The sequence below is a fragment of the Miscanthus floridulus genome, chromosome 6 (assembly GCF_019320115.1).
Source record: "Miscanthus floridulus cultivar M001 chromosome 6, ASM1932011v1, whole genome shotgun sequence".
NCBI lineage: Eukaryota > Viridiplantae > Streptophyta > Magnoliopsida > Poales > Poaceae > Miscanthus > Miscanthus floridulus.
This window is the reverse complement of record NC_089585.1, coordinates 128137731-128163527: the sequence shown is the minus strand read 5'-3', so window position 1 is coordinate 128163527 and position 25797 is coordinate 128137731. Positions and strand designations below refer to the sequence as shown.

Here is a 25797-nt window from a genome sequence, read left to right as displayed (position 1 = left end):
TTCAGATTTACGTTTACCGGATTGAAATGCACTAATCTTGCCGAGAGAGACGAGCCGCGATTTTGTTCGGAAAGCCGGAACCCAGTCATACCTAGTGTACCTGAAGCAAACACACAGGTTCCGTGACCCATGCTGACTCACACGACAACATTGGTCCGCGCCTGCCATGTCACGCAAGCATTCGCTGGAGCGTACGTATACGGTATATATGCCGGCTACAGCTCATCCAAGCCACTCCCCCCATATTTGGCTGTTTCTGTGCCCATTCCTCCTCTTCTTCCCGTTTCAAAGCGCGTCCAATTTAATCACAAAAATCCCACACATCAAGCCTTCGAATCCCGCCGCTCTTGGATTCATCCCTTCCCTTCCCTCTTGTTCTTCGCCATCTGGGAATCGGGGGGCAGCGAGCAACCCGCCCGCGTTTGTCGAGGCTTTCGGTGGGCGTATTCACCTCCGGTGGATTTGGAATCGTGCCTTCTCGGCACGCACAAGTAAGTTTTGATGCTTTGCCCTTCGTCTCAAGTCGCGTTGTTTCTCGGGTTGGCTATTTGACGGTGCGAGACAATCGGGGAACCTGTCGAATTCTCGAGAGGCAGCGGCGGCGATCGCGAGGCATTTGGCCATCTGCGTGTTTTTTTTGGGGCGCTGTTTTGGTTGTCACTGCTTCCTCCGTCGTAGCCGCGCGGCGTTGCCTGCTTGCCGCCGCATCGCCCTCCATCCTCGCCTCCTCGGCCATCGCCCTGTAGCCGATAGGCTCCCTCGTGGCCTCGTCCTAGCGCGTGCCGGTAGACTTAGCGTCGCCTGCCGCCGCCGCAGCGTCGCTGTAAGCGGAGGCTGCTGCCCGCCCTCCTCCCATTAATAGGTGAAATACAAGTGAATCTAGTGTTTGTTGCTGCATAAATTGGGAGGCATTTGGCGTTAGCTGCATAATCTAAGTTGTTCACCGAACATTCAATTGTTTCCACCTTGTATATTATCTCCGTAATTCTCATGATGTCTCCGAGTGAACTTGTGCTGTCAAATCCCCGGTTCACTGTAATTTTAAGTGTTTTTCCTGCCATATTACAGTTTTCAGTTTGATCCACTTCAGTGTGGCTTTTTAGAATTTTACTAAAATAAATGTGCGCAATAAGCTCGGTACTTCAGAGTGATTGGGTACGCATGCTCGAAAGTATAATATAACAAATAATTCTCGTTCCCATGTGGCGGGACCTTTGTAAAAGCTCAGGCAGTCATGATGTTTACTTGACATTTAGCGGTTAGTCTCTCAGGTTATGGTTTACCTTAGTGGATGGCTCCAATGTTATTTTTATGTGCAGGTGGCATGCTAGCACAATAATGCAGTGAAGTTGTGTCATGAGTAAAATGTGTCACGCATGTGCATCAGAAGAGACAACCATGAATGAAGCTCATATCGACCTGACCTGCAGCACATCTTGCTGCAAGATGTGTGACCATGGTGAGGGATCATCAATTGTTACTGGTGAGATCAACTGGTTAACCATGGACTCGAGCCCTTGCAGCACTCCTTATGGCACCCCTATTTTTACCCGAGAAAATTCTTTCTCAAGCTTTGCCAGTTGCTTTTCAAGCCTTGGTGAGTGTTGGAGCACTCCTCTCTTAAATTAGTGATATGATTATTTGTATCATTTAACACCATTTTCTTAGATAACCATAATTTCTCTATGGTTTTTATCTTCATTAGGTGGCTCTCTAACAGATTCTGATTCTGAAGAGGAGATTTATCTCCAAGATACTGGTCAATTTCATCATGATAACCTATTAAGCAATGATTTTATGGAGCAAGAAGGGAGTTCAGTACGAGTGGAAGAATGTCAATTTAAGGATATTGCTGATGACTGTGCTATTTTTTCCATTCCAGTAAAACAATATATTTCATCTGCTGAACAACAGTTGGAGAGACATGAAGACTCCACCAAGGGAAATTTTGATGCCATTAATATTTCATTGGATTCGGATGTATCTTCTGAGGAGAGAAAAGATATCCAATCCGATGATCAACTGGTAAGAACGAAATGTGGTGTACCAGTGGAAGATATTGATCATAAACAATCAGGTGTGATAGTTGTTGAACAGATCACTAGCCCTCCCATGCCAGGTGGTGATATTTTTCCATTGAATGAACAAGTTATGGATGAACCCAGCAGTACCGTGGAAAATGCAATAGTTCATAACAATATATCGAATACCGAACCTGAAATGAAACATGGTACTCACTTTGAAAATGAAAACGAATGCCTGTACCCGCTATTATTGCCCAGTTTTGATGCAGATCCTCTCATTTGGTTACCACCAGAACCAGAAAATAAGGAAGATGACTTTGACACTGTTTCTAATGATGATGACGAGAGTGGCACTAACAGCACTGGGTGGGGTAGGTCAAGTTTCAAGGTTAACTTAGCAGAGAGAAACAAGGAAAGCCGTGAAGACCAATTGCAGAAAGTAATGTCAGAAGTCATGAATGGGCAATTCAAGATCCTAGTAAGTCGCTTCTTGGCTGCTGAAGGGCTCTCTTTATCTGATGGAGGCACCGATCAAAACTGGCTTGATATTGTTGCGTCATTGTCATGGGATGCTGCATTACTTGTCAAACCTGATGCCAATTCCGGAAATGCAATGGATCCTGGTTCGTATGTGAAGGTGAAATGCATAGCTTCAGGATCTTACCAGCAGAGGTAACAAATTGATATTGTAGTGTTCTTTCCTTATCCTTACATTGTCTCTCAATTTGGTTCCCTTTCTTTGTTCCTTTGATAGTGAAGTGATCAATGGTCTTGTTTTTAAGAAGAGTGCTGCACATAAACAGATGCGTGCCAATGTAAAGCATCCAAAACTGTTCCTTCTTCAGGGCGCCCTTGGCCATTCGTCAACAGGGCTATCATCAATAAATTCGATGAAACAGGTCTGCATTCATACTCTTAGGTTCTTAGCCAAAGTTTTTTTTTCATTGCATAGATAAAACAACACATAGTAGGTGAGTTTTACAAAATTCCTCTTCGTCTGCATTGACCAGGAAAATGATCAGCTGGAGAGAACGCTTTATGAAGTGATAGTCAAATGCCGGCCTGATGTTATATTGGTCGAGAAAGCAGTTTCCTGTAACGTAAATGAATATATTCAGAAACGAGGAGTTACGGTAGTAAGTGACATGAATACTCGTCGGCTGGAAAGAATTGCTCGTTGCATTGGCTCTCCAATTGTATCGTTGCAGAGTGTTCTTACGAAACCCAGTCTTATTAAGCAGTGTGAGTCTCTCCATTTTGAAAAGTTTGTTGAAGAGCATAATATTACTGGAGAAGACGGAAAGAAATCATGCAAAACATTTTTATTTCTAGAGGGTTTTCCAAGACCTCTGGGATGCACGGTATGTTTTCTCTTTCTTACTTATTTGTATGTAGTCTTTTCGATTTATGTAGTCTGGGGTTTTTAATTGCTCGAGTGCATGGATTAGACATATCTTTTAATGGTCCCCTTGGGCTGCATTTGGTGTACAGATTTGGTTTTTTCACACTGCATGGGTTGGACTCTTTTTGTTTTTTAAAGAAGGTTCGCCGGTTCGCTTGAGATATTTTCTGAAAAATTGCTTATGTTTCATTTTTGCTTGTTTGGTGATAGTGAAAGAAGCTACCCATAGTCATCAGCCTCCACTTGATATAATCATGCTCACACATCAGGGTAAGGATAAAAGATGATTTCATCTGGGGCTTTAATAAAATTTTCCATCGAAACAAACTTCGTTTCATGTTTTCCAGATAGCCCAGCAAATTAGTGCTATCTCAAATGTGTGTACTTTGCTCCTATTAGGTAACCAATTCGATCTTAACCCAAACCCAGCATTGCGCAAGGTCCCTTGGTATGTTGTTAGCACCAAAACAATGTCCAACAACACTCCACACCATCTTTGCCACTGGACATTCAAAGAAGAGCCGAGGTGAAATTGTTTCATCTTGATCACAAAAATAACAGGAAGGCTCTCCATTCCGGTTTCTTTTAATCATGTTATCTTTGGTGAAAATTGCATTATTCTCCATCAACCAGATATATTTGGTTCTGAATGGAAAGTTTCTCACTTTCTCACACACAGCATCCCACTGTGACCTGAACTATTCAGGGAGCCATCTCCTGGAAGATAGATTTATATCCCTTGAAAAGCAACATTCTACGCTGATATCCTGTTGGTCACACAGTTGTTACATGGTTTGAAATTTTACACATAAATGTTCAGGATAGAGCAAGGTGTCCTTCTAAAACAGAGTATTTTGGCCATTTCTAGTATCAATTGTCCTGCCCTGGAGCTGCAGCTCCCTTACTTTGAGCAGGTCTGCCCACACAGGGGACTCTTCCTGCCTGTGTTTCACAGTGCATATGGACTGCCCCTGGAGGTATTTAATTTTGATAATGTCCTGCCAAGTTTCTTCTTCATTTTCAAGTCTCCACCATCATTTGCAGACTGTCGTATTTAATTTTGATAATGTCCTGCCAAGTTTCTTCTTCATTTTCAAGTCTCCACCATCATTTGCAGACAGTCATTCAATTTCCCAAGTCTTTCACATCCAGATCCCCTTTTTCTTATTATTACAAATTTTAGTCGATTTAGCCAGATGTTATTTTCTTTTTGTGCTACCACTTTGCCTGACCATCCTACATGTGGCAAATAGGGGTGTGTGATTCTTACCTTGCATTTATTGATGGACTTAGTGAGATGGGACAAACTAATTTGCTGTGTGAGTTATATCTAGAAGAAGCTATTCTGGAGTAGAATACGGAGAAAAAATTATCAGGGGGGGGGGGGGGGGGGGTGTCTCTCGATGGCTATGCTAAAAGCTAACAGACCAAAATTCACTGTTGGCTAACACCATTCAGTTGCACTCATTTTACTTAGTATTGCATTGAATTACATGACTAATGTTGCCTGTCTGTCATACTTTGTCTGCTATTTGGAGCTTTATAGGTTGTGCTAGTGCAAATCATATCATCTGTTGTCCATTGTATGTGCTTTTTTCCCATTTTGCTCATGACTCATCCTGTTTATTGTGCTCCTTCTGTTTTGCTAGTTCTGATTAGTTTGACTTGTTCTGTAGATACTGCTGAAAGGAGCAACAAGGGAAGAACTTAAGAAGATTAAGCGTGTGCTTCATTTCACTGTCTTTGCAGCTTACCATTTGATCCTTGAAACTTCATTCTTTGCTGATCAAAAGTTGTTTACGACAGACAAAACTACCACAGGGAAAGAGAAGTGCTTTAAAACTAATCCACTACTGCTTGGTCCCAGTTATGATAGTTCAAAAAACAGTGACACCATGAATAACACTCCAACTTGTGATGATCAGTATCCTAATCAGGAAAAAATCATTCATACTGAAAAATCAATACCATTGCATCTTCATGATTCCAAAACTATGACATCTGAAGATCCTGCTGGTGAAGAGCATATTGACAGCAAAGGCATTCACTCATATTCATCCCTGCCTGTTTCAGATCCCTCGACAAATTTTATGCAGGACATGTCATCACCAGATTGTGCCGAGTCAAACACATCTGATGGTTTTGATGGCTCACCATTCACTGATACTTCCAAAGAGGTGCATAGGAAGCAATTGTCTAGTGACAATTTTCAGGGAACTTTTGATGTAATTCGTGCTGAGAGTGGAGCTGCTTTGAATACTCAGGACATCTTGATTTCAATGTCTAGCCAACATATCAGGAACCAAGCTGTTTGTGAGCAGAGTCACCTTTCGCGGATAACTTATTATGGGTATTTCGATACATCTCTTGGACGATATTTGCAAGATACTTTACTTAATGAGGTCATACATCTTAACTATTTGTTAATTTAAGATATCCTTCATTTTACTTGCTGTGTCTTCCAATAATAACTAAACTTTTTACAGAAACACAACTGCCTATCATGTGGTGAATCTCCAGAATCTCACATGTACTCTTATACCCACCATAATGGTACTCTCACTGTTCTTGTGAAAAGACTTCCCTTGGAGTTGACACTTTCTGGTGAAACTCAAGGAAGAATTTGGATGTGGACCAGATGCTTGAGATGCAATGCTAAGCCGACCCATAGGGTTATAATATCTTCCTCTGCTCGGAATCTGTCGTTTGGGAAGTTCTTGGAACTCAGCTTCTCAACCCACTCTGCTGCCAAGAAGCTACCAACATGTGGGCATTTGCTTCATAGAGACTGCCTACGTTTCTTTGGGTAAATGTCTCCTATGCTCCTATACATATGAACATGGATTTTTTTTAGATGAAACAGGGATTTTTTTTTTTCATGATTTTACTGATATTCTTCATCATTTTATGCCTTGCAGATTTGGATCCAAAGTTGCTATGTTCAGATACTCATCTGTAGAAATATATTCTGCTTGTAAGCCTCCATTGAGTTTGGAGTTCAATAACCAAAACAAAAAGGATTGGCTTGATGTCGAAGTGAATAATGTATGCTTCTGCAACATATTTGCTGCTGCTGCTGTTTATTTTCCTTTAGCCATTGCATGCTAACATCATTCTATTCTTTAAGGTCCTTCTTAAATGGAAGCAACTCTTCACAGAAATTGAAAATGTAATACAAGACTTAAGATCAAGATACTCTAGTCAAGCCATGGGGGAAGACACCAACGTTTCAGTAGATGAGGGATTACTTTTGCAGGTGTCTAGGATGCTCACACAAGAGAAAAATGAAGTTGAGGTAATCGTCCTGCATCAATTCTATTTTTCTGTCTATTAGCTGTTTTCCTTATGCAAAATATTTCAGATTATTTTTTGGTATGTTAACATATCCTCTGTATACAAGGTTTCTCTGAGGGAGTTTAGCCAAATTGCCATATCCGAGAGTTTTGCACATGGGATCCTTGGTTTGAACTGGCTGTACCAGCAACTTCTTCTTGGGTTCCACATTTGGGATCTTCGGTTGCTTCATATTCTGCAGTACACTAAAGTTAATACTGCATCTTCAGACAATTCCATTCATGACAGCACAGCAAAGAATGAGCTGAAGAGTTTGGGAAGTATTGCAATCCAGGACACACCGTTAGTGAAGAAAATTGGAACAGAAAGAAAGGAAACAATTATAAATTCTTCTGACGGCTCTGAAGATCCATTTGGTGATACAGTTTTGGATAAGGTTCATCTTACTGATAAACTAATAACCAAAGAGCACGATTTGCCCAGTTATCAAGATCATGATGTAAGATCAGCTCTTTCCTCTCTAGGCGAAGCTGCTGACCAGTTCGAAACCTCTGTGGAGATTGCTAATGATAATTGTTCAGAGAAATTAAACACTATACCATTTACGAATGATGAACAACCTGCAGCATCCAATGTAAATGAAATGCATTATGTTGTCATTCCAAGTGATGATGCAGGAAAATGGGTCTGGAATCAATTTAATCAATTGGAAATGGAATACAAGAAAGAACTTCAAGGTGGTTCTTTGTATAAATTTTACCTCATCAACAAATACACCCCATGTTCTTCATCATTGGCACAATTAAAGCATCAAATGGACTTGGGGCATTTTATAGCTGGCCGTGGTGGTAATATTTTTTCAATTTCTGAGGAAGAGGTTTCTAGCATTATTGCTTACGCTCTAATTATATCTGAACAACAAGGGTTCTATTCTGAAGCTGCATCTAGCAACTTGGATAGAAATGCTTCTATGCTGTCATCCATGTTGTCTCCAAATGAGTCGTTAGAAAACAACCATAAATTTTCAAGGTTTGCATCACCAGTATCACCTGAGGAAGCAACATCAGGGTTTTATGATTCATTTCTGTCAGCTTTAAAAGATCTGCATCACGAAATTGATCTGAACAATGAAAAGATAGCTCTGAGAAGCAAATATACTGTCGTTTGTATATATGCAAAACAATTCCATGATCTTCGGAAGATATGTTGCCCATCAGAACTTGCATATATTTCATCAATAAGCCGCTGCAAAAACTGGAACGCGCAGGGTGGAAAGAGTAAGGTTTTCTTTGCGAAGTCAATGGATGACCGATTTATCATAAAACAAATCAAGAAGACTGAGTTTGACTCGTTCTTAAAGTTTGGTCTTGAGTACTTCAAGCATTTTGGTGTATCTCAGGTTTCAAGCAATCCTACATGTCTTGCGAAAATTCTGGGAATATATCAGGTACGTCGAATCTTCCATGAAACTCCGTGGGACGAACTGCTCCTAGCATATTATGATGTATTTCTTTCTGATACTATTTAAGGTTAAGGAAACTAGGAACGGCAAGGAGACAAGGGTTAACTTCATGGTTATGGAAAATCTTTTGTTTGGACATAATATAATACGCAGATATGACCTGAAGGGTGCTCTTTTCTCACGGTATATTCCTGATTCAGAAAATCCTGAAAAGGTGCTGTTGGATCAAAATTTTATTGAAGACATGCGTACCATGCCAATCTACATTGAAGGAAAAACTAAAAACTTCATGGAACGCGCTATTTGGAACGACACATCTTTCCTAAGTGTATGTGTGCCTATTGCCAGGAAATAATTTTCATTGAGTTTATATACTTCATTTTATAGGACTATCTATAATTTTGCCCTCAATCTTATATTTTGTATTTCCTTGTGCTTGCAGCGCATGAATGTCATGGATTACTCCTTGCTTGTTGGAGTTGACAAAGAGAAGAAAGAGCTTGTATTTGGAATTATAGATTATTTGAGACAATATACCTGGGACAAACAGCTGGAATCTTGGGTGAAGACATCTCTTTTTGTTCCAAAGAATCTATCCCCAACTGTAATTTCACCTAGGGAGTACAAAATAAGATTCAGGGCGTTTATGTCACAATACTTTCTATCAGTTCCAGATGCTTGAGTCTTGAGGCCCAATCATTTTCTGGCATTGGTGGCGGAACTTATCTTAGTTAGGAGATCATGTTGCCAATGGTTATTTCCCTATCCAGTGAGCAGTACGGCATATTGGTATCATATGTTCTGAGCATTAAATTTCCCTTAGTTTCATTGCTTCATTTTTGTGTTGTGTGTGTGTCTATCCTTGTCCATTTTCCTTCTCAGCAGTTGTGTACATAGTAGCAGCTAGGACACCAGGGAAGTGCAAATTTTAAGCAAATGAATGATTGACACACAAATAACCTAGGTATTATTCTTTATTGATGATAATTAGGGTGGAGATCAAGGTTTGTAGGGGTTGAGGAGCATGTAATGTACTCCCGTTTGTGTTTATTGGAATATATTGCTGAAACTTAAAGTTAGTTTGAAGATTCAGCTTTTTTGTTACTTTATAATCAAATTAGTGGCAAGGTTTATCATAGCAGCATTTGTGCTTTGAGCATTACCGTGGCATGACAGGCATAGACACAATATCATTGCCCAGCATAGGTACAATATTGTTGTCCATTACTTCGTCAGGTGAAGATATGTCAATTATAGGGGCATCTGTCCGGTAACTTCATGGATTAAGAGTGTGGGATGTGCATGCACGTCTTCTACCTCATCAAAATGATTTTCTTACTTTTTATGACTGTTTTGCATGGAGTCTGATGTACACTCATTTTGAAGAGAAATAGGAGAGAAGATGAATTATGCATAAACTTATCATGGTTTTTTAAAGATCTGAAATGGGTGTTATACTCTTGTTTGTTTTTGTGGCTCTGTTCTGTCCGGTTACACAATGAGATTATGGTAGATTGGGCATGGCTTCTCTTCAGGAACTACTGAAGAGCCAAATGTGATCAGTTTTTTCTCTCTGTATGAGGCAGTTGGTATGTACAGCAAATTTCAAGCCATCAAGTTTCTTAGTGAAAGTCTTAATTAACATCCAGGTTTTGCCTTATTTATTCTAACAATATATATATGTAAAATGATATGATGGAATCTTTTAATTCAATTTTACTGATCATTTCTCATGTATGCTCTTGTTTACTACAGAAACAGGTAGCTTCCAACTTCCAAGCATCCTGAAATATTCTTGGTTTGTGGATCATTCGTTTCTATATCGTGTATGGTTCTGTTATCTAGGTTATTTGGTTATAGCATTTGCTTATGCGCTTCTGTTATCCAAATGATGAGGTAGTAGTAGCAACAGCATTCAAGCTACTACTACCTTACTTATTGTTTAGGACAAGATCTGGTCAAACTTTGAAGACTATAAACATCGAATTAATAACTATTTTACTCTATACATTCTAAACTATAGTTCACTTTGACTTTCTCCAAAGTTAAATCACTCTATTTTTTATCAAGTTCTTACAAAAATGTATTAACATCTACAAGTTTAAATCAGCGCACTAATTCATGTAGAAGTTAGTGAAACAATTTTTATGTTGTAGATGTTGGTCCATTTTTTTGTATACATTGGTCATAATAAATTTGACTTGGGATAAAGCCAAAGTATCTTATATGTCTAGAAGAAATTAGAACTCAGTGAGTACAGTTTAGTTTGGAAGCGTTAGTATTCAAAATACTCGCAAAATATCTTATATTCAAAAGATTTTAATAATATATCTAGAAGAAATTAATGATCAAAGATACACGACGAAGTCCACGTAAAATCAAATGTGCTAAGTATTTATGACCGGATGGAGCAGTAGTAGTCAGAACTACTGTGCTATCTCAGGGTACGAAAAGGAAAAAAAGGTATACGATTTTGCTAGAGAAATGATGGTTTGAATTTGATATATGATAAATGTCATTATAAACGATTGACTTCATATCGTAAGTCACTGGTCGGATGATTTCCATGGTCCACTCCCTCCATTCCAAATTGTATGATGTTTTGGCTTTTCTAGATGCATAAATTTTGCTTTGCACTTAGATAAAAGCAATGTATCTAAAAAAACTAAAACATCTTAGGGCCTGTTTGGATCCATTAGCAGTAGGGAGTGTTTGGATCCCCTGCTAATAGTCAGTTGGATAGCGAGTTGAAGGTACATATAAACTATTAGCAACTACACATTTGCTAATGAAACTAATACTTCCTCTATCCCAAATTATAAGATGTTTTAACATTTCTAGATTCATAGCTTCTACTATGTATCTAAACATAAATATATCTACATACGTAACAAAAACTATGAATATAGAAAAGCCAAAACGTCTTATAATTTAGAACGGAGGGAGTAGTTAGCAACCCTCCAGCTAATAATTAGCATGTTATTAGCAAGTCTATTTGGATCAATTAGTACTAATTTTAGCTGCTAAATTTTAGTGCTAATGGATCCAAACACGTCCTTACAATTTGGAGAAGAGAGAGTATATGTCATTAGATGGTAGACCTTTTAGCCTCCCTTTATTATAAATTAATAAAGCACAACTACGATCCAATATGCTTTTTGGGAAACCTTTTTACAGGTGTGCTACATACATAAAACAAATAAATGCTCATATATGAGGATGTCTTCCTGATAAACAAAGGTACATATATAAGTACATAATAACTAAGCTAAAAGACAGCTTGGTGATGATTCGGTTCAAGAGTATACAGATTGGTCCAGAGATTCAGCAAGAACCTCAAGATATCGTGGAACTGGCGGCTTATTAACCTGCAGGAGGCCTTCCAAAATCTGTACAACAGCTCCCATGGTCGGCCTAGATGACTCATCTTCCTGGACGCACCAGCAAGCAACCATGCAAGCCCTCTGGAGCTCCTCCAAGTTGACGTCTCTTCTCAAGTCAGAATCCAACAACGCCTGCAAGTCTCCTTCCTGAATTTTGTTTACAACTTGTATCGGGAAGAACTTGTCCATGCATCGCTTCCCATGCTCCGCGTTTCTTTTCTGCGAGATGATCTCAAAGAGCATCATCCCGTAGCTGAACACATCGGCTTTCGCGGTGATGGGCGTGCCGCTTATCCATTCCGGCGCCAAATACCCGATGGTTCCTCGCATTGTCGTGATGACCCTGCTGAAGTCCCGGCCTAGCAGCTTCGCCAGTCCGAAATCCGACACCTTTGGGGCAAATGATGCATCCAGCAATATATTATGTGGCTTGATGTCACAGTGGATGATGCGATCCCTGCACTTGTCGTGCAGGTACGTCAACCCTTTGGCAACCCCGATGGCTATCTGGTACCTCGTGCTCCAAGGCAGAACACCATCATCAGAGCTAACCTTATTGAACAGGCACGCATCCAGTGAGCCATGTGGCATGTACTCGTAGACGAGCAGCCGGTGCTCTCCCTCGGCGCAGAACCCCAGCAGCCGGATCAGGTTTACATGGTGAATATTTCCGATTGTACTCATCTCTGCCCTGAACTGCTTCTCGCCTTGGCGAACACCTTCGAGCCTCTTGATCGCCACGGCAGTGCCATCCTGAAGGACTCCTTTGAACACGGAGCCGAAAGAACCTGCGCCAAGCCTATCTGAAAAGTTCTTGGTTATCAGTTGCAGGTCTTTGTACCTGAAAGCCGTCAGGTTCGTGTCAATCTTATGCAAGCCACGCTTGGTCGTTCTTCTCCTACGAAGAAGATAGAAAAGAGTCACAAGGCATACACCCAATGCGAGTGTAGAGACTCCTACGGCGACCCCTATTGTTCGCCCTCTAGTAGATTTGGGGCGCGGGATCTCAGAAGCAGGAAGTCGGATGAAGATACTGTCCCCTGTGTTAGGATCTTCTTGCAGGTTCATCAAGTCGCCGTGCCATAGAGAGCAGGTGCCGTTGTAAGAGTAAGCCAAGCAAGAACAGTTGCTAAGGCAGGCTGCCTCGCAGTGACTTGCGCTCTCAGCTTGCACGGCCGTCTGCGGCCCATCAGGCAGCCTCACGTTGTCGATCACGTAGAACCTATCCTCCTCATGTTTACCCATGGACGGCGGCGTGCCTGCGCCACTCAAGCTGCACGGCAATGGAACCGTCCTGGTGCAGCCCCCGGTGTAATTTCCCGAGCTCCATTCAGCTGGGCTCTGCGTGCTGAAGCCCCTAAGGCAGCTGCACATAGGGACGTCGTGCACGGCGCACCAGCTGAAAGCCCCGCAAGCAGAGTAGACGGAGCACAGAGCACTGGGCTGCACAAAGTAGAGCATCCAGTCCTGCTTCTCCTCCATCCAAACCATCCCCTTCTGCTGGCCGGATGGGTCGATCACGGTACGGAGGAAGACGCTGTCGTCCTTGAGCGTGAGCAGGAAGTACTCCTCCTCGTCGTTGTCGACGTACTCGTACGAGTATATCGAGCCCGCCTGCGACATCACCGCCATCTGCGGTATGCCGCTGAATGCGCCTGTCTGGGGGTTGAACTTGCCAGGGGTGAAATACGGCCGGGAGTTGTTCCACACGAACAGGTACTGTCCGGCTACCCGCGGGTCCATCACGACGGAGAAGATGCCTGGAGACGGGTCCGTGGAGTTCCTCCATGAGACCTGGCGGTCGCTCACGCCTGTGAGCTTGTTCCGCCCAAACTTCATGCCAGGAAGCTGGGTGTCGGTGGCGTGATCGAAGCTTTGCCAGATCGTATTGGAGGTGTTCGATGCATATGCAAGGACGAGGTTGCCGGAGTTCAGGAGCACAGCAACGATGGTGGTGTTGGAGGCTCCGGCGGTTGTTGGGGTGTTGCTGGACCAGACTATGGACCTAGACTTGTTGAGAAGAACCAGGTTGCCGTCAGTCCAGATAGTTAACACCGACGGGGCCGGGTCGGAGATGGGCGTCTCCCTGTTGGCTATCCACACTGGAGCCACTTTCTGCACCTTGTTATACCATATTGCAATGTACCACTTGTCGGATCCACCACCTATAATAAAACCCATTTTCCATCACCGAATATACAACACAAGGTTACTATTACGGAGTACTAATTAAAGGTTCAAAATGTACACGTTAATAAAAATAGATAGATTCTAAAAGTTATCACAAATTAGAAATGCATGCACATTAATTTGGTATATTCTAATCGTATATACTTTTTACATAAGTTGCAATCTTATAAGACATATAAGTATTATAGAAGTTCATGAAACTACCTACAACTAATAAAAATGTTGCACACTTTTTTTCTTTCATTTATTTTCTAATACAATAAATATACATATAGACACTCTATAATCTCTATCCACTTGTGATAAACTTATCTCTACTTTCATCCATATCTTCACTTTATCTCGCATTGTACTTCCGTGATCTTCGTTAAAACCTTAGCTGAAGTTATGGTGGCTTTTGTTGCACTATATCTCATGACTCATGATTTCACTGAATCTTATTTTTTTATCCTTTTTTCTTATTACATACTTTATTGAAGTTACTAAGTTAAACCTTTTGTGATTATTGTACTTTTTATTTGAAACCATCCTTTTATAATTCATTACAAATAAGGATTTTAGGTCCTAGACTGTACTCTTATAGTCCGTTTGGTGAAGGAGATGGGATGGGGTGATTCCATCCACAGTTCCAGGGATGGGATGGTTCCATGGTATCTATTTGCATTGGTTGGAGGGATGGTATGGTTCTATTTGTTATTTGGTTGGTGGGACATGGGTGATGAGAAAATGAAAAATCCTACACTCCCTTATCCTTTTCCTTTCTTTTTACACCAAACACCAAGCTCTAGGTCCATGCCGATCGTAGCTGCCACTAGAGATCAAAGTGGCATCTGAATGCGTCAGCAGTGGCCATACATTCGCCACACCAGTGCTGTCATGCCCCTACTCGTGGCTCCACCGAGGTCACCGTATACCATACATTTGCCCCCACTAGCCCCGGTGTGCCTCCGCTCGTGGCTCCACCCAGGTCGCCAATGGCCCCACCTCTGCCCCCACTAGCACCGGCATCCTCGCTCACAAACTTCACCCAGGGCATCACCAACCACACCTCTAGCCCTACAAAGCATCGACACCCCCACTCGTAGCTTCGTGTTGGTGTGAGTTAGCATAATACCTTTTATATATCATTTAAGTATCCTTGATACTAATTCAACAGAATTTCTTGGTGCTAACATTAACCCCATCATATAAATCATGGTGTTTTCAAAAGTATGTTGCGAAATCATATAAAAACATAGCAAAACAAGCCACTCTGGAGCACTAAGAGAATCAAGACACTTTGGGAAAGATCCATGTTGAAGCCCAAGCCAAAAATGTCAAAAGACCGCCTCACGTCTCCCGACGCAGAGCGACATTAGGCCTGATGGACCTCAGCTTTGAACGCAAGCAACCCACATGTGCATGGATGTCCGAAAAGAAAGATGGGCGCAAAATGCTCAAGGTCGGCACCGTACCATGTTACCTGGTGTAAGGAAAATGGACCCTTGGCCCTTTTACTTTGGATTTTGGTGTTTGATGATCAACACAACCAAATTGGACTAATGAATTTGTAAGTGATTGTTTTGTAGTTTAATAGGATGCAAGACGTGACTTGGAGGAAGGCAACGTGATGATCCGATGATCAACACCATAAGCAAGACCTTAGAAGCAAAAAAGAAGACCCAAGATATCAAGCAAAGTCCAAGCATGAAGATAGGAACCAAGCCGTACGCAAGATCATGAAGAAATGAGCTCATAGAAGTGATCGGATGCCCGATCAAGAGGCAGATCGACCGGACGCAGGACAGCAGAGTCCGGTTGAGTACAGAGAGGTTCCAGAGCGGCGAAAATGCGACTGGACGCGTCCGGTGGCATGTGATCGGACGCTGGCAGCGTGCGATCAGTGGATCATGGCTCCAACGGTCGGGACGACCGGACACGTCCGGTCAGGACGTGATCAGCGTCCGGTTAGTAGCAGAAAAGCGGGATTTCGTCTCCAACGGCTACTTTCTCAGTAGGGCTTATAAATAGACCCCCAACCGGTCATTTGACAAGTGTGGAGCTGAGAAAACATACCAAGGGTGTTGATACACCATTTTAGTGATCTCCACTTGCATAGTGTTTAGTGATTCATTAGGTGATTAGCGTAGGTGCTTTGCGAAGTGCTTAGGTTGATTAGACCACCGTTTATGTGCTTGCTCTAGGTTTAGGCCTAGTGTTTAGTGAGGTTTGCATACCTCTTACCACTCAGTGCTTGCGTGCACCATCATTGTACATTCGGAGGGGCTTATAGTCTTGCGAGATCACACCAACCGCGTTTGTGGTGTGACCGTCACCGTGTACCGGAGGGAACAAGGCCCACGACGGTTTGGCCGGAAACTTGATAGTGAAGACGGAGGGGAGCATTCGGGAGAGGCTTGCCGGAAGGCACGTCGGAGACCCACTTGCGTGTGGGGAAGGCCCGAGGCTATCCACGGAGTTACCCGATCGTTTGCTTGGCCCTTGCGAGGGATTTCTTGCGAGGGGCTCCAATGAGGACTAGGGGGAAGCTTGCGCGCTTCTCGATACCTCGGTAAAAATACTGGAGTCATCGATGGGAGTTTGCATATCTCTACCTTGCTCTTTAGCTTCCGCATTTACATTGATTGTATTACTCCTTTTACGGTAGAGATAGCAACACACTAGCAAAACCGTAGTTGCACATTTAGATAGTTTATCTTTTGTATAGGTTTTGCTAAGGTTAGAAAAAGAGGCTATAGTTTAGAGTTAGATTTTTAAGTTGCCTAATTCACCCCCCTCTTAGGCGTCACGGTCCCCTTCAATTGGTATCGGAGCCGGTTGACTCAATTTGGACCTTTGGCTTAATCGTTGTTGAGCCGACACCATTTAGAGTGGTTGGGATGGATACCTCTAGGCCTCCGTACTTTGACGGCACTAACTTTCCCTATTATAAAGCTAGAATGGCTTGCTACCTTGAGGCGGTTGATTTAGGAGTTTGGAGAGTCACTCGTGACGGGATGAAACCCATTAAGAATCCCGATAAACCCACAAAGAGTGAAGAAAAGGAAATTTATTTCAATGCTAGAGCTAAAAATTGCTTGTTTGAATCATTTAGTATGGACATGTTTAACCAAGTGTTCACTTTAAATATGGCACATGAAATTTGGTTAAAACTCCAAGAGCTCCATGACGGCACATCTAATGTCCGTGAGCAAAAACATTGTCTAGCTAAATAAAATTATGATTCCTTTACAATGAATAATGATGAGCTTGTTCGTGATATGTATTCTCGTTTGAATCTAATTATCAATGAGCTCCATTTAATAGGATTAACAAAGCTAGATAATGTGGACATCGTGAGGAAGATCATCTCCGTGCTACCAGAAAAGAAATATGCAAGCATCATCACCGTCCTTCACAACATAGAGAGCTTGAGCACCATGACCCCAGACATAGTCATTGGCAAGATAGTGGCATTTAAAATGTCATGCAAGATGGGTCAAGAAGAAGCCTCTTCATCAAGCAAAGGCAAAGCTCTCGCATGTAGCGAGAAAAAGAAGATGAAGGGCAAGCAAATTGAGACAAGCTCAATCTCAAGCTCCTCAAGTGAAGATGAAGAAGAAGATGAGGACGATGATGATGATGACTCAAGTGAAGATGATAAATCTTCCTCCTCCACCTCCGACCTTGATGAAGAATCAATCAAACTAATCAACAAGGTGGAGAAGATGATCCAAAGGCTCAATGTCAAGGGTGTGCCCATCCAAATCCAAGATCTTATTTTTACCAATCAAAGAAATGAGCAAAGAAAGAGAGGATGCTATGGATGTGGAGAGTTGGGGCACTTTGTGGAAGTTTGTCCAAACAAGCCCACACCTAAGACAAAGAAGAAGGCATGCAAGAACCAAGCCCTCACATCAATAAGGTCATGGGATGATTCTTCAAATGAAGAAGAACACCATCACAAGAGACGAGGGCGCAAGCACTCATCATCAAGTTCTTCTCGTATGTGCCTTATGGCACGAGGTAACGAAAGCTCATCCTCTAGTGAGAGTGATAGTGATGATGAAATACCTTCTTATGATAAAATTATGCAACAAAATCTTAATTATGCTAAAGTTTGCACTAGTCAACAAAAGAAGCTTGAAAAATTAAAAGAAAAGCTAAATAGTTCACAAGAAGCATACAAAACTTTGCTTGAACAATATGAGAACTTTGCTAATCTCAATGTTGAACTATCTACTAAAATTGAGCAACTTAAGCCTAGTGCAACAACAAACGTATGCACAATCAATGATGAGCAACTTGTAAAGAAAAATGAAAGATTAAAAGAAAAGTTAGCTAGCTCACAAGATGCTTATAAAAGTTTTCTTGCTAAAATGGAAACCATGTGCAAACATTGTGATGAGCTAACTAATAAAGTTGCTAATCTTGAAGCCGTTAGCACAACCCCCACCAAGGCATCTAAAAAAAGTTCTATCTTTAACATGTCTAAAAAGGATGCCTCTATTTCTTGTAATGATTTATGTTTAGACTCATCTTTGTGCAACCAAATTTGTGTTGAGAAAGTTGTTGTAGATACATGCACACAAAAGGTTGCAAAGAAAAATGAGCAGCTCAAGCAAGAAGTAGCTCGCCTCACCAAGGATTTGACTCAAGTAAAAGGCAAGACGAAGCAAGCCCAACTTCATCAAGATAACACCATCAAGAGAGTGAAGAAGCTTGATGAAGGACAAACCGTGGATTGCTATGCGTGCCATAAGGATGGGCACAAGTCCTATGAGTGCAAGGTGAAGAATGTGGGAGGAGCAAAGAAGAAAGAGAAAAAGCAAACAAGCAAGCTCTCCAACACCTACACCAACAAGGTGGACAAGAAGGCCTCCACACCTTATCTCTTAAAGAAGAAGGAAAATGACAAGGTGGTGGCCATCAAGGTGAACAAGCAAGCCAACAATGGGGTCAAATGCTTTTAGGTGCCAAAGAAAATCATTTCCAACATGAAGAGCACCGAGAAGGTTTAGATCCCGAAAGGGAAGTGAGAAGTTCAATGGACCTCGAAGAATTTAGAGACTAGGCAAAGTATGGGTGTATTTAATGGGGTGCATCATGATGGATAAAATCATTGCCAAGTGGGTTAGTGAATACTATGAACCTAAATTCCCCTTCCTATGTTAGGTAACTAGATTCAATTTTCTTCAAGTAGTATCAATTTGCATTTTCTACAAGTGGTATTTCTTACAAATTGATATCTTTAAGCATCTAGTTACTTTTTATGCCTATGTTTGTATTTGCATGCTTATATCTTTTGTCATGCATACACTAGGTATATCTTATGGTAGGCTTGCTCGATTCCATACTTAACCCTTGGAGCAAACCTACATAGTTTAAAATTGTTTAGGAGCACGGCACATAGCTTGTCTTACAATTGTTCATTTAATATGTGCCAAAATCCAAATTATAGATAATTTCTCCTGAATATCGTCTTCGAAAATGACTCTCATATTCATGTGATGTCATCTTTCAAGTGGTATTATTGATTCTAAAATCAATGTGCATGACTTCTACAAGTATCCCACACTTATGTGCACAAATTTAGGGGGAGGTTACTCTATAAGTTGGATGCTTTAAGACTAACATCTTTTCAAGCTTATCATGTATGTAGTAGTCTCATTGCAAGAAAAATGGAGTCCCCGGAGTTAAGCATCATACTTCAAATATCCACCACCTATTGCAAGTGGTAGAAATCAAATTGGTTTCCACATGTGGTATTTCTAAACCGATATCATCATGTTGATTTCATTTTGATATTTATATGCTTTCTTCATACATTATATAGATTAAATTCGCTTGAACAATAATTTACCAATTATGCATATACTTTGTCTTCTACCATATGTATGCATATATTTAGGGGGAGCTTAATCTATATAATGTGAGAGTCAAATTTTATGACCTATTCCACTCTACACTCAGAGGATCACAAAGTTTGACCCTCCCTTGTGCTACTAATGTCTTCCTTTTCGGTGTTTGATTCCAAAGAGGGAGAATTTAAAGGACCATTAATAATTTACAAGTGGTAATGGTCCGAGAAAGGGAGAATAGTGGATTATGGATTGCCTATGTAATGGGGAGAATTTGTAGGAAGCAAGGCTTAAATCCATAATGCCACATGGGGACATTTGTAAGGGCAAGATAAGTTTTTATGTAGTATCTTTTAGTCTTACAAGTAGTATCTTTTAGCATCATATAATCTTGCCCCTTGCATTGCATCATAGCAAGTAGATAGTTTTTAAATTCCAAATTTTTATTATTTGCTTGCTTTAGTCGTGTTGCCATCAATCACCAAAAAGGGAGAGATTATAAAGAAAATAGACACTTGGCCCATTTACTTTGGATTTTGGTGTTTGATGATCAACACAACCAAATTGGACTAATGAATTTGCAAGTGATTGTTTTGTAGTTCAATAGGATGCAAGACATGACTTGGACGAAGGCGACGTGATGATCCGATGATCAACACCATAAGCAAGACCTTAGAAGCACAAAAGAAGACCCAAGATATCAAGCAAAGTCCAAGCATAAAGATATGAACCAAGCCGTACGTAAGATCGCGAAGAAACGAGCTCATAGAAGTGACCGGACGCTGGACCGGACGCTGGTAGCACAGTGACCGGACGCCCGATCAAGAGGCTCGGCAGAAGCAGTGACCGGACACTGGCGGCAGATCGACCGGACGTAGGACAACAGAGTCCGATCGAATACAGAGAGGTTCTAGAGCGGCGAAAATGCGACCGGACGCGTCTGATGGCATGTGACCGGACACTGGCAGCGTCCAATCAGTGGATCGCGGCTCCAACGGTCGGGACGACCGGACGCGTCCGGTCAGGACGTGATCAGCGTCCGGTCAGTAACAGAAAAGCGTGATTTTATCTCCAACAGTTACTTTCTCAGTAGGGCTTATAAATAGACCCCCCAACCGGCCATTTGACAAGTGTGGAGCTGAGGAAACATACCAAGGGTGTTGATACACCATTTTAGTGATTTTCACTTGCATAGTGCTTAGTGATTCATTAGGTGATTAGCGTAGGTGCTTTGCGAAGTGCTTAGGTTGATTAGACCACCGTTTATGCGCTTGCTCTAGGTTTAGGCCTAGTGTTTAGTGAGGTTTGCATACCTCTTACCACTCGGTGCTTGCGTGCACCATCGTTGTACATTCGGAGGGGCTTGTAGTCTTACGAGATCACACCAACTGCGTTTGTGGTGTGACCGCCACCGTGTACCAGAGGGAACAAGGCCCACGACGGTTTGGCCGAAAACTTGATAGTGAAGACGGAGAGGAGCATTCGGGAGAGGCTTGCCGAAAGGCATGTCGGAGACCCACTTGCGCGTGGGGAAGGCCCGAGGCTATCCACGGAGTTACCCGATCGGGAGCTTGGCCCTTGCGAGGGATTTCTTGCGAGGGGCTCCAACGAGGACTAGGTGGAAGCTTACGCGCTTCTCGATACCTCGATAAAAATACCAAAGTCGTCGACGGGAGTTTGCATATCTCTACCTTGCTCTTTAGCTTCCGCATTTACATTGATTGTATTACTCCTTTTACGGTAGAGATAGCAACACACTAGCAAAACCATAGTTGCACATTTAGATAGTTTATCTTTTGTATAGGTTTTGCTAAGGTTAGAAAAAGAGGCCATAGTTTAGAGTTAGATTTTTAAGTTGCCTAATTCATCCCTCCTCTTAGGTGTCACGGTCCCCTTTAATTGGTATCGGAGCCGGTTGGCTCAATTTGGACCTTTGGCTTAACCGCCGTTGAGCCGACGCCATTTAGAGTGGTTGGGATGGAGGATCTATGGGGTGGAAGGGAGCCCCACACTATGGGGGAATACCTGGCCAAGACTAAAGATCAAAAACCACCATTGGTGTAGCAAGGCACTGTTGTTCATACCCATATAGGCGCAAGGATCAACCTACTTTCTGATCTTCCTATGTGGTTGATCGTCTGGAGCTCCAGGGAATCATCTAAGTACCTATCAGGTGTAACTCTTGGTGATGAACTACATCAAGTGATCATAGTACGTTGTTCTTGGTTGATTACGAAAGCAACATAAGTTACGTGGATAACATTCTATGATAAACGCGGGTAACGAATTCATGGACACAATAATGATGGGAAAGAGCTTTGACAGGTTCGGAATGCCTCTCCACAAGGTCTTGCAAAAACATTAGATGGAGAGAGTGGGTGTAGCAGTTATGCGAGAAGTACATGTGAGGCGCAAGATGTAGTTAAGAGTCGTGACAAGGTACGCCCAATGAACGTTTCCATTGTGAGCATAGCTATTAGATTAGGTATTTGATCTGAGACTCTCTTTGGGTACGGCTTCTCGATGGGTTTCGGTTTTGATTTCTCTAGCTTCTTGAGCAAAATCCTGCCAAACACTAGCTTATGAAACAGCTCTATAAGAGAAGTTGCAGAGGGAATTAGCTGTTTTTCTACTAGAAGGATAAAAGTCACCTAACCATAGTTTTCTCTAGCTTCTTAGGTGAAACCGTTTATAAAGAATCCCTACCATATATATGGCCTAAGTGTCAAACGACAAAGCAACCAGAAAATTAGAACATGACAGGAGGAAAGTAAAAAAAGAAAATCCATTGACATGCATATGTTCAATTCAGATGGATACAGATGAAGTTATTAGTAGTTAGTTACCTGGCTGGTGAAACCCCAGAGCGAACTTGCCACCCTGGGAGACCAACTTCTGTTGCCCATAGAGTGGCTGCGTCGCTGTGATCACATCAGTAGCTCCCGTGAGAGATCCTTGTAAAGAAACAAGCAATATTACTACCGTGCATAGTGCGCCCGAAGCAAGAGTGGTAATGGTGGTTGCCATGGATGATGCGGAAGATGCTAGCTTCCGCGACAACGGATATCACATCTCAGAGGAGAGACCTTGCGATTCGATGACCATTAAAATTGTGCGAGACCTTTTTATGGAAGTGCCCTGCTGTCCTACTGCTGGTTGGAGACTAAGTCCACTAATAGCATACGACTAATCCGAAGAACATCTACTTCAATCCATGCCGTGTCATCCGTCAGCGCAAGAACACATGTTTTTGAGACTTTGACCATTTTTGAGACGGTCTAGCTAGCGCGATGTTGATGGAAGTTAGGCCGCAACGAACTCTAGGAGGAGTGGCAATGTTGATGGGAGTAAATCTCGGTCATGACTCATGACTACTCGATCGGGCTGCCCGACTCGGAGATAAGGAACTTACTACCTGATGTCAACTTTTTCGTGCTATCGGCTCTTGGAGAAAATTCATCAATTCATATGCGACTCTACATACGCAAGACTGGCTTCTGACTTTGTTAAGGATGGATTTTTTATAGAACTGTTAAGGTTAAGGAGGGATCATGAGGAGTCTTCAAGCGCAAATAAAAAATATTTTGGAGACTTCAGATACAGCAAGTCGTAGTTGGCTAGTTGCCAAAAAAAAAAAAAAAAAAAAATCTTTCAAGCCATTTCCAACTGATGAAGCTCGTTGTCTGAGAAAATTTAACTCCTTTTTAGGGTGATGACAAAAATTACTTGAAACAATGGAGTAAATCTAAGCCAGCGGAGTCCCTTGACCGCTACGGTGGGCATGCAGTCTGCAAGTGAGAATGGTAAATGGTTGCAACTAAAAACTGTGACCTCTCACAAGAAGCAAATGTGCTCATCCAGACCGGTCCATCTGAAGCAGCTCCAACTCCAAGTGCACGTCACTGTTTCCAACGACCAGTTTTGATAGAAGTTCAATTTTTTTTTCAAAGTTAGTTTAAAGGTTCAAACACGGCGAAATTGAGACGACGCCAGTTGCAGACCCAAAAGGCACAAAGAAAAACTTCCGATCCGGAACAAATATCAGCGAAACTTCCGATCCGGAACAGCACAATCGCCGGTTCTTGGCAACGATGTCCAGTCTACACGGCATGCAAAGCCGATTACGCGTGCATGGAATGGAAATGTCGTTCCTGCAGAATGGCTGATCTGATCATTATAAATGTTGCCGCCATATAGCATGTTATTTGACACGGTACCTACACAGAGATCGAAATGGAAATGCTAACTGTTTTAGTTTTACCTTTAATCTCGCTCGTTGTAGCAGTACTACTGTTCATACGAGTAATCAAGAATAATGCTGGCTCCACGTCTGTGTCCACAGCATCAGCTGGCCAGCAGGCGCCCGCGCCTCTCCCACCGGGCCCGTCGAGGCTGCCGCTCATCGGCAGCATGCACCACCTGGCCACCGGCGAGCTCCCACACCACGCCCTCACTCGTCTCGGCCGCGAGCACGGCCCGGTGATGCACCTGCAGATGGGGCAGGTCGGCCTCGTCGTCGTCTCGTCCCGCGAGGCGGCCAGGGAGGTCACGAAGGTGCAGGACGCCAACTTCGCCCACCGCCCGGAGCTGACGGGGCCCAAGACCCTGCTGTACGGCTGCGCCGACGTCGCCTTCGCCTCCGGCCCCCACTGGCGCCGGCTGCGCAAGATGTGCGTCGTCAAGCTCCTCTGCGCGAGCCGGGTCAGGTCCTTCGCGCCCATACGGAGGGAGGAGACACGTGCGCTCCTGCACGGCGTCGCCGGGCAGCCTCCCGGCACGGCCGTCGACCTGCGGCCCATGCTCGAGACCATGTCCAGCGCCGTGGTCAGCAGGACGGTGTTCGGCAAGATGTACGAGCACAGGGGCTCGATATTGAAGGAAGGCCTGAAGCTGACGTCGGCGTTCTGCCTGTCGGACCATTTCCCGTCTCTGAGCTTCCTCGACGTCCCGATGAGGCTCCGACTGCGACGGGTGCACCGTCAGGTCGACAAACTCCTCGAGGACATCATTGCCGAGCGCAAGAGGCTCCGGCAGGAGAACTTGAACAGCTTGAAGGACGCCACGGAGGTTATGCTAGACGTCCTTCTCGATGCCATCGAACAGCCAGACATGGAGGCGCCCATTAGGCACGACAGTATCAAGGCTGTGATCATGGTCTACTCTCCCTCTATCACTCTCTCTCACACACACACACCCCAAATCTACTCTCCATAAAATTAATGAATGAAAAATGGACAACCTGCATGCAGGATATGTTTGTCGGGGGAACAGAGACATCATCAACAACGATAGAGTGGGCACTGGCAGAGCTGATCAAGAACCCCAAAGAGATGGCCAAAGTGCAAGAGGAGGTGAGGACAAAAATGAAGCGAGAGACAGACAACCATGTCGAACACCTCAGCTACCTCCGGCTCGTCGTCAAGGAGACGCTACGGCTGCACACGCCGGCGCCCCTACTAGTCCCCAGGGTTTGCAAGCAGGAGTGCCGTCTCGGCGGCTACACGATTCCGGCCGGCACCCGGCTGGTCATCAACGCGTGGGCTATGAGCAGGGACCCGAGCTACTGGGAAGATGCAGAGACGTTCCGTCCGGGGAGATTCCTTGACAGAGACGTCGACTACAAGGGCACCAGCTTTGAGTTCTTGCCGTTCGGTGCCGGCCGGAGGATTTGCCCGGGAATAGAGTTTGGGCTCGCCAGCATCGAGCTTTGCCTGGCTCAGCTCCTCTTCTATTTCGACTGGAAGCTTCCGCGTGGCATGGCGCCCGAGGACCTCAACATGAGCGAGACATCAGTTGGTGTATCAGTGGTACGGAAGGAGCCACTGCGGCTGGTCCCCAGCATACACGCTCCTCTTGACCTCAAGTTTTAACGTGTTGACGGTGTCAGTAATAAAATTGTTCTTATTAGAACCTAGATCAGTCATCTAATAAATCAAACAGTGATCTAAAATATTGAGCAGTTTGTTATCCAACCTAATCTAATTAATTGTAGGCATATACCGATGCTGAGCGTGCCACATCCATTCAAGCGCCAAATACCCAACGGTTCCTCGCACTATCGTGATGACCCTACTGAAGTCCCGGCCTAGCAACTTCGCCAGCCCGAAATCCGACACCTTTGGAGAAACGATGCGTCCAACGATGTACTTCCTCTGTCCAAAAAACGTAAATCTCACTTTGATTCTTAATTTTAATCGAATAT

The 25797-nt window shown here is 43.2% G+C and overlaps 3 protein-coding genes across 5 annotated transcripts; 2 read left to right on the top strand and 1 right to left on the bottom strand.

The window, feature by feature from the left end:
• Positions 1 to 263: 263 nt before the first annotated feature.
• LOC136456931 (putative 1-phosphatidylinositol-3-phosphate 5-kinase FAB1D) lies at positions 264 to 10379 on the top strand. 3 transcript variants are annotated; one of them, XR_010759619.1, is made up of 13 exons: positions 264 to 491; positions 1320 to 1597; positions 1706 to 2696; positions 2779 to 2923; positions 3035 to 3385; positions 5103 to 5828; positions 5913 to 6232; positions 6345 to 6471; positions 6554 to 6721; positions 6827 to 8167; positions 8250 to 8510; positions 8625 to 9831; positions 9938 to 10378. XR_010759619.1 is itself a non-coding variant. In XM_066456945.1 (12 exons), exons 2-12 carry the CDS (start codon positions 1357 to 1359, stop codon positions 8862 to 8864), a joined length of 4911 nt encoding a protein of 1636 aa, XP_066313042.1. In that variant the 5' UTR covers positions 264 to 491; positions 1320 to 1356; the 3' UTR covers positions 8865 to 10379. The 3 variants fall into 3 exon arrangements, 2 of the variants coding, with proteins under 2 accessions (XP_066313042.1, XP_066313043.1); XM_066456945.1 differs by having other exon boundaries at positions 8625 to 10379; XM_066456946.1 differs by lacking the exon at positions 3035 to 3385 and having other exon boundaries at positions 8625 to 10379.
• A 922-nt stretch (positions 10380 to 11301) lies between these two features.
• Positions 11302 to 22666, bottom strand: LOC136459557 (G-type lectin S-receptor-like serine/threonine-protein kinase At2g19130). The gene is made up of 2 exons (XM_066459399.1): positions 22442 to 22666; positions 11302 to 13730 (listed from the first exon to the last, which is right to left on the bottom strand). Exons 1-2 carry the CDS (start codon positions 22620 to 22622, stop codon positions 11479 to 11481), a joined length of 2433 nt encoding a protein of 810 aa, XP_066315496.1. The 5' UTR covers positions 22623 to 22666; the 3' UTR covers positions 11302 to 11478.
• A 1157-nt stretch (positions 22667 to 23823) lies between these two features.
• LOC136459556 (desmethyl-deoxy-podophyllotoxin synthase-like) lies at positions 23824 to 25561 on the top strand. Its single transcript, XM_066459398.1, has 2 exons — positions 23824 to 24749; positions 24845 to 25561. Exons 1-2 carry the CDS (start codon positions 23829 to 23831, stop codon positions 25463 to 25465), a joined length of 1542 nt encoding a protein of 513 aa, XP_066315495.1. The 5' UTR covers positions 23824 to 23828; the 3' UTR covers positions 25466 to 25561.
• Positions 25562 to 25797: the final 236 nt, after the last annotated feature.

Coding starts and splice junctions, on each gene's coding strand:
- LOC136456931 (XM_066456945.1), top strand. CDS start 1,357: ATGAGTAAAATGTGTCACGCATGTGCATCAGAAGAGACAACCATGAAT. Junction 6,233..6,344: donor GACTGCCTACGTTTCTTTGG/GTAAATGTCTCC, acceptor TATGCCTTGCAG/ATTTGGATCCAAAGTTGCTA. Junction 8,168..8,249: donor AAATTCTGGGAATATATCAG/GTACGTCGAATC, acceptor ATACTATTTAAG/GTTAAGGAAACTAGGAACGG.
- LOC136459557 (XM_066459399.1), bottom strand. CDS start 22,622: ATGGCAACCACCATTACCACTCTTGCTTCGGGCGCACTATGCACGGTA. Junction 13,731..22,441: donor TCTGGGGTTTCACCAGCCAG/GTAACTAACTAC, acceptor GTTTTATTATAG/GTGGTGGATCCGACAAGTGG.
- LOC136459556 (XM_066459398.1), top strand. CDS start 23,829: ATGGAAATGCTAACTGTTTTAGTTTTACCTTTAATCTCGCTCGTTGTA. Junction 24,750..24,844: donor GTATCAAGGCTGTGATCATG/GTCTACTCTCCC, acceptor ACCTGCATGCAG/GATATGTTTGTCGGGGGAAC.